The 13920-nt window shown below is 41.9% G+C and overlaps 1 protein-coding gene across 2 annotated transcripts in view; it reads left to right on the top strand.

Moving 5' to 3' along the window:
• LOC121543482 (anoctamin-4) overlaps positions 1-13920 on the top strand; it is a 55709-nt gene that overhangs the window by 3067 nt on the left and 38722 nt on the right. Inside the window, exon 3 of one of the 2 annotated variants that reach the window (XM_041853360.2) lies at positions 3595-3831. In XM_041853360.2, coding sequence (XP_041709294.1) covers positions 3595-3831 — 237 coding nt within the window. Of the gene's footprint in view, positions 1-3594; positions 3832-6878; positions 7281-13920 lie in introns of those variants that run through there. The other variant, XM_041853361.1, reaches the window with a different exon arrangement.

Genomic DNA, 13920 nt, shown 5'->3' with positions numbered 1-13920 from the left:
CTGGTGTGATGAAACCAAGATTGAACTCTTTGGCCTGAATGCTAAGCGTCACGTCTGGAGGAAACCTGGCACCATCCCTACGGTGAAGTATGGTGGTGGCAGCATCATGCTGTGGGGATGTTTTTCAGCGGCAGGGACTGGGAGAATAGTCAGGATCGAGGGAAAGATGAACGAAGCAAAGTACAGAGAGATCCTTGATGAAAACCTGCTCCAGAGCGCTCAGGACCTCAGACTGGGGTGAAGGTTCACCTTCCAACAGGACAACGATCCTAAGCACACAGCCAAGACAATGCAGGAGTGGCTTTGGGACAAGTCTCTGAATATCCTTGAGTGGCACAGCCAGAGCCCGGATTTGAACCTAATCGAACATCTCTGGAGAGACCTGAAAATAGCTGTGTAGCGACGCTCCCCATCCAACCTGACAGAGCTTGAGAGAATCTTCAGAGAAGAATGGGAGAAACTCCCCAAATACTGGTGTGCCAAGCTTGTAGCATCATACCCAAAAAGACTCGATGCTGTAATCGCTGCCAAAGGTGCTTTAACAAAGTACTGAGTTAAGGGTCTGAATACTTATGTAAATGTGATATTTCCTTCTTTTTTTTAAACATAAATTAGCAAAAATGTATAACAACCAGTTTTTGCTTTGTCATTATGGGGTATTGTGTGTATATTGGTGAGGGCGGAAAACAATTTAATCACTTTTAGAATAAGGCTGTAACATAACAAAATGTGGAAAAAGTCAAGGGGTCTGAATACTTTCTGAAGGCACTGTGTGGTAGTAGAGTAGTGGCCTGAGGGAACACACTTAATGTATTGTGAAAAGTGTTATGAAATGTAATTTCATGTAATATGATGCCTTAATGCAACATATATATATTTTAAAATATTTTTATATTTGTGTATTGTTGTGAATTCTTAGATACTACTGCACTGTTGAAGCTTGGAACACAAGCATTTTGCTACACCCGCAATAACATCTGCTAAATATGTGTATGTGACCAATACAATTTGATTTGATTTAATGTTGCTGGACCCCAGAAAGAGTAGCTGCTGCATAATGGGGATCCTTAGTAAATACAAAAGAATACAAATCTAGCCCAATTCTAGGCACCTGCATTGTAGTGTACCTTGGTCCCTCTAAGAGGCAGGAAGTGCTGGCTGTGGGGATCTGGGCCTCACGTTCCTCAGAGAGCTAGGCAGGGCATTTTTTTGAATGACTGCGACAGAGATGTTGCTTAGAACACACTGTATCATTCAAACGGCTCGTTGCATGGATGGTTTTAGAGGGCACCCTGAAGCACACGCAGGTGGTGTGGATTACCTTGTATGCTATAGCATTTCAAGTGGTATACAGTTGCAATGGCAATGGAGATTGAGATTTCCCAGGGACCCACTACATTTGCAATGGTAGGAATAAAGATGTATGTTAATGAATAAATAGTAGTAATAAAGTTGCCACCCAAAGAAGCTAAACTTTTTTCCTACATTAATTAAATTTTAGCGCTTGCTTCAGTGTAATATATAGCCTTATATAAAAATGCAATGAATTATGTATTACTGTCTACTGATGCTTTACACAGCATTAATACGAAGACTGCTAGCAACACCAAATACAAAGTGCCCCTGGTTCCTGGTCTCCAAATGTATGTTTTGAGATGCCAGATTCATGCTCTGTCTTATTGAGCGTACTGTGCTTCTTTCTCAGTTAAAGATTTGCTGCTGATGTATACTAAAAATATGTGGATACCTGCTCGTCGAACATTCATTCCAAAATAATGGGCATTAATATGGAGTTGGTCCCCCCCTTTGCTGCTATAATAGCCTCCATTCTTCTGGGAAGGCTTTCCACTAGATTTTGGAACATTGCTGTGGGGACTTGCTTCCATTTAGTCACCAGCATTAGTGAGGTCGGGCAATGATGTTGGGCAATTAGGCCGGCTCGCAGTCGGCGTTCCAATTCATCCTGAAGGTGTTCGATGGGGATTGAGGTCAGGGCTCTGCAAGCCAGTCAAGTTCTTCCACACCAATCTCGACAAAACATTTTTGTGTGGGGCTGCTCGGCCATGGAAACCCATTTCATGAAGCTCCCAACAAACAGTTATTGTGCTGACGTTGCTTCCAGAGGCAGTTTGGAACTCGGTAGTGAGTGTTGCAACCGATGTCAGACAATTTATACACGCTACGTGCTTCAGCATTCGGCGGTCCCGTTCTGTGAGCTTGTGTGCCCTACCACCTCACGGCTGAGCTGTTGTTGCTCAGTAGTAGTGTATCTTATAAATGTGCTGGGGTAGTGTCTCCAGAAAAGCTAAAGAAGGCTTCCCTCCTCTCTTTGTTTTTTGGTGTGCTGCCTGTTGAGCGTGGATAGAGGGAGCGAGAGAGACATCTTCCCTCCTCTCTGTGGTTTGCTGCCTGTTGAGCGTGGACAGAGGGAGAGAGTCATTTGCATTCATACAATATCTTTAGGATTGTTGGGTTTGTTGGCAACCTTCCTGTGGTATGCTTCAAAAGCAAAGTCAATTTCATAAAATAAACTCAGTTAAATCAATTCAAGTTAAATGTACACTATGCAGCACACTATCAATGTTACCATATTTTTCTTTGAAGGAATTCAATTTATTTAATTCTACAGCTTTTACACAATTTACGGACTTCCACAAAGGTGCTTGCAGTTGGAAATGTTGCACAACACACCTTTTAAATGATTTAGTTGTCAACCGTCAAAACATCGTTTTTGTCATAAGTAGCTTCCTCATACTTAGTTATGATACTTCCCAAGATGTATGTGGAAGTAGACCACTCACAAACGAGGAACGGAGATGGACTCATCAGACAAGGGAAAGGACAGTAATGGAGTTGGCAAAAATCAACCACTAGAGAGCAGCATTGTTATGGACATAGCCGCCCCATTTTTCCTTTTGAACTGGGAGAGCGAAATATGTCAGCATTTTTCTAAATTGGTTAAATTAGGGAAGCAGAACCCTGAATTTCTGAGATATGGGAAATGTAATTGTAAGTGGAAACTCACTCCTCCAGAGAGCAATAACCTTAGTTTCTTTATCTGTCTCCCGAGTGGCGCAGTGGTCCTGGTTCGAATCCAGGCTCTGTCGTAGCCGGCCGCGACCGGGAGACCCATGTGGCGGCGCACAATTGGCGGGGAGGGAATGGCCGGCAGGGATGTAGCTCAGTTGGTAGAGCATGGTGTTGCAACGCCAGGGTTGTGGGTTCGATTCCCACGGGGGGTCAGTCTGAAAAAAATAAAATAATGTATGCACTCACTAACAGTGGGTCGCGCTGGATAAGAGCGTCTGCTAAATGACTAAAATGTAAAATTATGAAACAGGAAATTATTTTATTAATATCACTAATTTCCCTTTTCAAGGAATTTGATTTTTCTGCAATGTCTGACTTTCTGGGAACTATTCAATATCAAGGATTTTCAAAGAACCCTGACATTGCTATAAGAGAAATTGACTAAGTATGCAAGTTGCAAGGACAAGTGTTCACATTCGCATGCTTTCCAGGGTTATGTGCTATAGGAGGGGAGTCTATGTTTTGAGAAACTCTTTCAGTCTGAGATATTAATATTCCTTACAGGGTTTGATCTCGGGGGCCAAGTGGCCATTGGTATCTCCCATTGGAAGAGTCCATTCCCTCCCAGAGGTCACCCCCTGTGTGACAGTCCTGATGGGGTTCGCTCCGAGGCCTCCGCCGCCGCGGCTCCGCAACTCCCTGAGTACCCAGAGCCAGTGTCCTGTCCTGCCTCCCTGTCAATCAACCCTGTATCATCCCACTGCAGCGCCAGCCAGGAGACCATCAGCGACAGCAGCACAAGTAAGGTTTCACCTTTCAACTTTGAACCCTGACTTCATTCTAATTTCAGCCATGTGGTTTGGTCCCTAAGAAGCCAGTCTAGAAACGGCTTATCCTGCCAAAGCACAGAACCTTTGGCGTTGACAGTAATCCGTGTAGATGGCAGTAGTGAGAGCCATCAGGAGATGTATACTGAACAAAAATATAAATGCAACATACAACAATTTCAGTGAGTTACAGTTCATATAAGGAATAGAGTCATATATTTGTGTTTATATTTGTGTTTACAGAGTTTATATTTGTGTTCAGTATAGATGTGCTGATTCAAGTGATAATGACAGTAGTGTCTGTGCTTTTGTGAGTTAGGCCAGTACAGTGTTAGGCCAATGGTGATGAGTCATATCGAGTTAGTCTGTTGGTTCTGAGTTACACAGAAGATAGTATCCTGAAATCACATTATACGATGAACACACCTGGGTCGTTCCATGTCATTTCAGCAAGCCATGACACCCACTACCTCAGATTGTTCTGAAATTGTTTCTGTAGTTAGAAACAGATAAGATGTCCTGCAACATTATTTTGTTGAAATATAATTTGTTGAAAATCATTTGATACCTGAGACATTAAGCTAATTGATTGCACCCAAATTGGCCATTTTTTATTTATTGGATTCATATAGTACCTAACATCCGATTTGGACCCAACTTTTTTCTAACAATGAGGAAGACATGAGGAATCCAAAGAAATGGTCATAAGCCACCAACAGGGATCCCACGCCAATCCCACCCCAACAATGAGTATATAGTATCAGTTCTCTGACTGACAAGTAGTATGGAGCTGCGGCTCTGAGTATTGTTTCTTCATCCTATGTAATGTATTCTCAGTAAATTTGGTGTTTTTTTTCCCCCTGTTCAGAGAAATGTGTCATTGAAGTTTGATAGGTATATGTCCCATCCTACATCCTTTTATTACCAGGTTCTTACCACTAGATTGTTAATGTTATGAAGTTAAAAAAAAATTAAGAATCCCCCTCCCCATCAATGTTAAAGGGTTAGTTCACCCAAATTACTGAATAAATAAAAAATTCCTTACCCTGTAAGCAGTCTATGGACAAGGTATGACAGCAATCCATGCTTTGGTTTTATTTACCTTGTGTGACTGTCCTTATCTATCAGTGTATCAGTGTTTTGTTACTTGTCATGTTTTGTATTTTTTGTGGACCCCAGGAAGAGTAGCTGTGACTTCTGCAAAAGCTAATGGGGATCATAATAAACAAACAAACCTGGCCACTATTTCAAATGCTAACTTTTTAGCATTAGTGGCACAAATCCAATGCAAGTCAATGGTACCTATATTAGCATTTTCGCGCTTCATGTCCAAATCATCTATAAGTAACATTATTGAGTTACGCAATCCATTTTGTGTTACTTTAGGATCATTTGGATATGAAGTGTGAAAATGCTAATATAGGTACTATTGTCTTGCATTGGATTTGTGCCACAAATGCTAAAAAGTTAGTATTGAAACAGTGGCCAACAAATCAAAGCATGGGTTGCTGACATACCTTGTCCATAGACTGCTTACAGGTTAAGGAAACCAATATGTCATTTTGTAATTTGGGTGAACTATCCCTTTATCATTTAAGGGGGGATTCTTCAATATTTTCTCACCTAATAGCAGGAACAGCACCATCTAGTGGTCAGAACCTGGTAATATCCGGATGTAGGATGGGACATAAACCTAACAACTTCAATGACTAATTTCTCTGAACAGGGGAAAAAAAACATCAACAAATTCACTGGGAATACATTACATAGGATGAAGAAACAATACTCAGAGCTGCAGCTCCATACTACTTGTCAGACATAGAGAATTTATACTATATACATTTGAGCTATTTAGCAGACGCTCTTATCCAGAGCGACTTATAGGAGCAATTAGGGTTAAGTGCCTTGCTCAAGGGCACATCAACAGATTTTTTACCTAGTTGACTCGGGGATTCAAACCAGCGACCTTTCAGTTACTGGCCCAATGCTACCTGCTGCTAGGCTACCTGCCACCTCAATATACTAGTTGTTGGGGTGGGATTGGCATGGGTGTGGGTGATCCGTGAGTGGCTTTTGAACATTTCTTTGGATTCCTCATGTCTAACTCATTGTTAGTAAAAAAGTTTGTTAGGTACTATATTTATTGAATATTATATGAATCCTATACATTGAAAATTGCCAATTTGGGTGCAATCAATTAGCTTAATTTCTCAGATCAAATTATATTTCAACAAAATAATGTTGCAGGAATGCTAATGTTATCTGTTTCTAACAACCAAAACAATTTCAGAACTTCTTGAGGTGGAACGACCCACCTCTGACCTTTTGAAATAATATGTGGATGCTTTCCACTTTATTGGTTGACTGTGGATCTAAATATGTGTCAATATTGGAATGGAATATTTGAAATACCATACTGTACGTCACACAATCTAACAATGCTTGAAAAAATTCAGTGCTGAAACAAATATGGTTGTTACACACACACACACACACACACACAGTGCATTTCTGGTTAGCACACTGTGTTCCAGTTGGATCCTGCCTGAAAACTAACAAATTGTTAAAATAGTGTAACTGACATGGTAAAGCGTACAGCAGACTTTTGAAAACACACTTTTGGAAAGCAGCCAGCTATTATATATGTAGGGTTTGTTTAATTTGCAGTAGCGTGACACTCACTCTGAGTATTGCATGCAAGTAGAGTGACTAATGGTAGAATTCTCTAAGGGATTCCTCCTTCAAAAGATACACACTGTACACTGTATTTGTGAATGTGCATTTGTGTGAGGTGCTGGCTTTTAAAGAACACATTGACACCCAGAGCAGCAGCAACTGTCATTCCTTTGGTCAACAACGACACTGATACAGCCAGCCCAGCTCCGATTGGCTACCCTCAAAGCTCCTCTCCCACGGATTGGCTGACGGGTTGACTGATAAAAAATACTGATTGTCTTGCAGCTCTTTAGCTCTCCCCCCTCGCTCTCTCCCTCTCTCTGCATATACATTCTGCTTGTATTTTTCCCTGAGAGAGGATCTAAGCTGGTCTCCATCTGTTTCTTCCTGAGCTTTGCCTCGTGTTGGCTGGACAGAGGTTTATATAATCTGAGGGATGTTTTGGGGATGAGCGGAGTGTGTGTTTCACTGTGAGTGTGTGTGTGAGCGTGAGGGAGCTCAGGAGCTAGAGCAGAGTGCTGCGGTGCTCGGGAGTGGAGGTAAATATGGGGAATGCAGCTGATCGCCTCTGCAGAAGGTCATTTTCCATTTCCCGCTGCGGGGTCTTTAGTACCGGAGCCAAGTTTTGCTAGTTATAGCTACTGTAGCGCTTGTGGAGCCTCCACTGGGGCGGCCCCGGGGCTGTGTTGTCCTCTCCTCCTGTTGCCCTCTGAGGGGTTGAAGCTCTCCCCCACTCCACCTCGCATGGTGAGTGCTGCAGGCAACTTGTTTTAGACCCACAGCAGTGTTTTTTTTTTCTGTAGTGGTTTTGCTGCAGTGATTCTCTCTCACCCCCTCTCTGTCTCTCTCTCTCTCCCCCTCTCTGTCTCTCTCTCTCTCTCCCCCTCTCTCTGTCTCTCTCTCTCTCTCTCTCTCTCTCTCTCTCTCTCTCTCTCTCTCTCTCCCCCTCTCTGTCTCTCTCTCTCTCTCTCTCCCCCTCTCTGTCTCTCTCTCTCTCCTCCTCACTCACACTCTATGACCCACATGTGCTCTTCTCCTTTTACTGTCTATTATCTCTGTTCTCTTTTCACACTGTTGTGTTCCTGAACCATACAGGCGTTTGACCTTCACACACATACACACACTCTCTCTCCCTCTTTCTCCCATCTCTCCTTAGCTCCCGTTCCCCCCTTCTCTCTCTCTCTTTCCCCGTATCGCCCTCCCACACGGTTTCACTACGGGGGTTGTAAATGAGCTGTGTGTCCTAAGTGTAGCACTCCTCCATTATGCATGGTTCAGGGAAGGAGAAGTGGGTCAGGGCTCAGTGGAGACACTATGTGTCCGAGCTCCGTTGCCCGTCTGGCAGGCGTGAAATGGCCATTGTGTTGCCCTGGGGCCTGACGGAGCCTGGAGGTCTGTTGTCCCCTGACTGTGCTGATGTAGTGGTCCAGAACCACCCTCTGTCTTCCTGATTCCTGGTCCCCATGGCAACCCCCCCCTTTTTATTTTCCGCTCACTTATCCAACCAGCTAGACTTCTGTGAGCTGTCATGCTAAGGCAAGGTTATGCCATATGAAATGAGGAGGTATTAGTGATCTCATTCATTTCTGACAAGAGTTCACAATTTCCAGATATTCAGATCCAGACACCTGCCCAGATCAATATGCTTAAAAAGGGCGTCCATCCCAAAATATCTCGGTGCTCTGACTGTTTTCCTCTGCTGTTAAGGCTGAGGTGACCTCACCAGTAGCTTATGTTACAAATGAGTGATTCCATACGAAACCAGGACAAAAAAAAGACCATGATTTTTTGGCCTTTTCACAATTTTATTCATATAATTTTTCTTTGGGGGAAGGATTGTTGACATATTTGACATATTTCTCAATTATACTTTTTGATACACAATTAGTCAAAGTTAGCATATTTATTACATTTTTTCCTGGTTCTGTATGGAATCACTCAAATGCAGGTCTGACAGAGAGTCTGATAATGATACAGATCTAATGTATGCTGGCTGTTTCAGCCATAGAATTACATACAGAATAACATGAATTATAGGACCTCTATAAGCTCAGATCACTAGATTTGTGTGGTCATACATACCATGAACAGTGACGTAAATCTACTTTCTGAATCAATATTAACCAATCTCTATCTCATCATGTAAGAGATTACATTTATGGGAATGAGGGAAAAATCATTTGACTCAGATTTTTCTTTTGCCAGAATGATTATTTTGTAGGAAACCCTCATGCTGTGCATTGTGAGCCAGGCTAAATCATGTTAGCACAATGGTGCAGCTTTACTCACAGATTAGCAAATAATGTCACCTAAGAATCACTTTAGTCTCATGTTACATTTCCTGAATGTAATTTCATTACATCCACTGAATGTAACTTAATACTTTGTTTTGCTGTTTGCTAACTCCATTGCGCCTTGGTAATGGCCCCCATTCCTGGAAGAATCCTATTTTTCCCTCAATGTGGGAGACTCAATCACAAACTTAATAACACCCATAATAACGTGCCAATAACTTAAAAGCTTGTCCAGCAAGACTGCTTCCTGTTCATATGCAGAGGCCATGAGCCACGGTTGGTGCTATCTGGGATCCTTGGTAGTTCCCTACCCTAAACCCTAACCCCTACCCTTACTCTAACCATTAACCGTTTTAAATTTCAACTTCAGAGTTGGGACATCCCAAGGATCCCATTTAGACTTTTTCCATGAGCCACTCTATCTATCCTCTAATTAGCTGCTGGTGTGATGCAGCACACCTGTATGTAATGTACTTCTCATTATCAATCAGAAGTTTCTGATAATACTCCTCTCCACTGAATAGTTTTGTGTGACTGTGCAATGGTTCTGTGGGGTAACTACTTAAACCAACCAGCTTAGCCTGAACATCCTCCTGCGATAACTAGCATAGCAACATGCTAGCACTAGCTTGGCCTTCACTCTTATGGCATGAATTACCATGACAGTTGGTGTTTTGTGTGTGTACCTTGTGTCAGGATTTCAGCCGATATGCTCATTGACTGAAATCAGTTTGTGTTTTGTGCATTCAGTGTCTCCAAACAGGAGGGAGGGGGGTTGGCTTGCAACACCAGGGTTGTGGGTTTGATTCCCACGTGAGACCAGTACGGGAAAAGTACGAAAATGTATGCACTCAATACTGTAAGTTGCTCGGGCTAAGAGCGTCTGCTAAATGACTAAAGTGTATGTGTGCTGCTGCCCAGTGGTCAATCAGAGGCAACAAAACCACTGTCGTTAATTATTGATGAATTTCTGTTTCTCTATGGACACCTAGGCTTCTATGCTTATATCATCTGTCATAGATCAATTCTCAATGTTGTGACTTGTGCTTAATCTTGAACTTAGAGGGTACTGTGGTAGTCATAGAAACAGCATGAAATAAACCTCGCGTTTGGAATTAGCAGGTCATTGGATTTTGATGGGCACAGATGGAATTTTGAAGTGTGCAAATGATATGCATTGATATGTAAATTCAGACCGGCAGAGCTACGTTAGACAACTCTTTCAAATGTAATGTAATTAGGGAAGGAATCAATCTATTTCTATAGTGCCCTAGCTTTTATCACTCACATCTCCTTTGGGGCTGCTGTAACGTCTACTCGCGCTATAAAATACCTCCTAGCCGCTGACGGTTGAGTGAAACGTTTATTACAACCCAAGTCACAGAGTGAACCCAACCATCGATTTCAGGAAGAAAGAGTTAATGGTGGTTTTATTACCTGCTGCTATATCATTACCTCAGCCACTGTGGAAGGGCGCGAGCGTTGAGCGTTCTCCCTCCCTCTCCTTCTCTGTATGTCTGGGGCTCAGCAGAAATATTCTGCTGAGTTGCGGAGCTGTCACAAAGGGAAATTCAGCGTTCAGACCATCAACAATCTTCCCCAGAGACAAGGCTCGTCAGAATGAAGAGTGGGTCACAGACCTCTTCAGAGGGGTTGTTGTTAGCCTCCTCACTAGGCCATGTTAGATAATGGCTCCTCTCAGCGGGCGCACAGAATCACTTCAGGGCACACCATTTCTTTCTCTGATCAATTGCATTAGTATGAAAAACATTTGGGTAAACAATATAGCTCAGTATTTGTATTTATTTTATACCCGACTGTATAGAGATAAGTACAGTACCAGTCAAAGGTTTGGACACACCTACTCATTCAAGGGTTTTTCTTTATTTTTACTATTTTCTACATTGTAGAATAATACATATGGAATCATGTAGTAACCCAAAAAGTGTTAAACAAATCAAAATATATTTTATATTTGAGATTCTTCAAAATAGCCACCCTTTGCCTTGATGACAGCTTTGCACACTCTTGGCATTCTGGAAACCTGGAATGCTTTTCCAACAGTCTTGAAGGAGTTCCCACATATGCTGAGCACTTGTTGGCTGCTTTTCCTTCACTCTGCGGTCCAACTCATCCCAAACCATCTCAATTGGGTTGAGGTCGGGTGATTCTGGAGGCCAGGTCATCTGATACAGCACTCCATCCCTCTCCTTCGTGGTCAAATAGCCCTTACACAGCCTGGAGGTGTGTTGGGTCATTGTCCTGTTGAAAAACAAATGATAGTTCCACTAAGCCCAAACCAGATGGGATGGCATATCGCTGCAGAATGCTGTGGTAGCCATGCTGGTTAAGTGTGCCTTGAATTCTAAATAAATCACTGACAGGGTCACCAGCAAAGCACCATCACACCTCCTCCTCCATGCTTCACGGTGGGAACCACACATGCGGAGAACATCCGTTCACCTACTCTGCATCTCACAAAGACATGGCAGTTGGAACCCAAAATCTCAAATTTGGAATCATCAGACCAAAGGACAGATTTCCACCTTTCTTGGCCCAAGCAAGTTTCTTCTTTTTGGTGTCCTTTAGTAGTGGTTTCTTTGCAGCAATTCGACCATGAAGGCGTGATACACACAGTCTCTTTTTGAACTTATCCTCTGCAGCAGAGGTAACTCTGGGTCTTCCTTTCCTGTGGCGGTCCTCATGAGAGCCAGTTTCATCATTGTGCTTGATGGGTTTTGCGACTGCACTTGAAGAAACTTTCAAAGTTCTTGAAATGTTCCGTATTGACTGACCTTCATGTCTTAAAGTAATGATGGACTGTCATTTCGCTTTGCTTATTTGAGCTGTTCTTGCCATAATATGGACTTTGTCTTTTACCAAATAGGGCTATTTTCTGTATACCACCCCTACCTTGTCACAACACAACTGATTGGCTCAAATGCATTAAGAAGGAAAGACATTCCACAAATTAACTTTTAACAAGGCACATCTGTTAATTGAAATGCATTCCAGGTGTCTACCTCATGAAGCTGGTTGAGAGAATGCCAAGAGTGTGCAAAGCTGTCATCAAGGCAAAGGGTGGCTACTTTGAAGAATCTCAAATATAAAATAAAGAAAAACCCTGGAATGAGTAGGTGTGTCCAAACTTTTGAATGGTACTGTATATCTATCTCTACATCTCCTTTGGGGCCACTGTAAAGCTTACTCATGATTTGCATGTCTATATAATAGGGATGGGGGGGCTGTGGGCTTACCTGGCCAAAACGCTGGTATTTACATCCTATAGCTTCTTCTCCATCTTCTTTTTAAATAGTAAGCCAACATGGTTTCAACACTTTTATTTTCCTGTCTGATCAAAACTAGGTTTCTCATGCTCTCTCTTGTCTCTCTGCAGCAGACATATAGTGAGCAGCATGTTTGAAACATCGAATCGCAATAAAATCACAGTAAAATCACAGTATAGAATCGCTATATATATATATATATATATATATATATATATATATATATATATATATATATATCGCAATACATATAGAATCACAATACATATAGAATCGTGAGAATCTCCATACATATCATATCGGCACCTAAGTATGGGGATAATATTTACCTGGAGCTAACCTTGCAGATAGCATTACTGGATGATCTGAAAAGTCATAGTCAATCGATCAATAATATAATAATACTTTTAGCAAAAAAAAATATTTTTAATTCACAATCTGTAGAAGCAATGAGAATAGAAAGGTTCAGAATTTTTGTAAAACATCACAATACGGTTGAAATATATATGACAAATAGAAATCCTATATGGATGGTGTTAAGAGATAGATGGGAGGTATTGAATGGAGTTGAAGGATGGGACTAATAACAAATAACAACAAATAATAACAAGATAACTAATAATGTAAGCATACTGTGTCCATAATAAGTATGTAGGTTGTATGTTGGGAGCTTTTGGGAAAGAGCACAGTTAGAAAGATATGGCATATAGAAGCAAACCGGATGGACATCATGAAAATGATCGGAGAGGTTGAGAGTAGAAGAAGTTCAGGAGCAAAAACAAATAAAATAGAATTATTGTAAAATTGACTGTGTCCATAAGGTGTAGATAGTAAGTATAGGCTGGAAGTAGAGGCCTGGGCATTGTTGTTCACTAATTTACTCCAAGTAGGGAAAGGATGGCGGGGTTGAAAAGTAATAAAGGGGAGTGTATATATATATAAAAAACATGGGGGATTGGAAGTGATGCAGACAATTACGTTGATAGAAGTTACAATCTATCTGCAATATTAAGCTGATCTAACCCCAGAAAAAGAAAGAAAAAAATAATAAATTAAAAAGTATGGGGATAATATTGTATCGTGAGGTCCCTGGCAATTCCCAGGCCTACTATATAAGGCTGTGGACTCGCCTATCTCCCATTTCCTAACCAACAGAGAATGTCTCCTGAAGGTTTGATAAGGTCTCAGAAACATTACAATTTGAATGTTACTGCTCCCTTACTGTTACGTCTCTCTATATTTGAGGTTATATACCTTGTCATGCTGACACGTTCTTTACTGAGCTCTGATCATAATACCACTCTCCCTCTCTTCTATCCTCTCTTTTTTCCACTAAATGTGGAAAACCCTCTTTCTCTCTCTCGCTCCCTCTTTCTCCCTCTTTCTCTCCCTCTCCCTCTCTCTCGCTCTCGCTCTCTCCCTGTCTCTTTCTCTCTCTGTCTCTCTCCCTGTCTCTTTCTCTCTCTGTCTCTCTCTGTCTCTTTCTCTGTCTCTCTCCCTGTCTCTTTCTCTCTCTGTCTCTCTCCCTGTCTATTTCTCTCCCTGTCTCTTTCTCTCCCTGTCTCTTTCTCTCTGTCTCTTTCTCTCCCTGTCTCTTTCTCTCCCTGTCTCTTTCTTTCTGTCTCTTTCTCTCCATGTCTCTTTCTCTCTCTGTCTCTCTCCCTGTCTCTTTCTCTCCCTGTCTCTTTCTCCCCCTGTCTCTGTCTCTCTCCCTGTCTCTTTCTCTCCCTGTCTCTTTCTCTCTCTGTCTCTTTCTCTCCCTGTCTCTTTCTCTCCCTGTCTCTTTCTCTTCCTGTCTCTTTCTCT

Source organism: Coregonus clupeaformis, unplaced genomic scaffold, assembly GCF_020615455.1.
Source record: "Coregonus clupeaformis isolate EN_2021a unplaced genomic scaffold, ASM2061545v1 scaf0290, whole genome shotgun sequence".
NCBI classification, from domain to species: Eukaryota; Metazoa; Chordata; class Actinopteri; order Salmoniformes; family Salmonidae; genus Coregonus; species Coregonus clupeaformis.
Note: the sequence above shows the minus strand (reverse complement) of the source record. Positions and strands in the feature narration are given on the sequence as shown.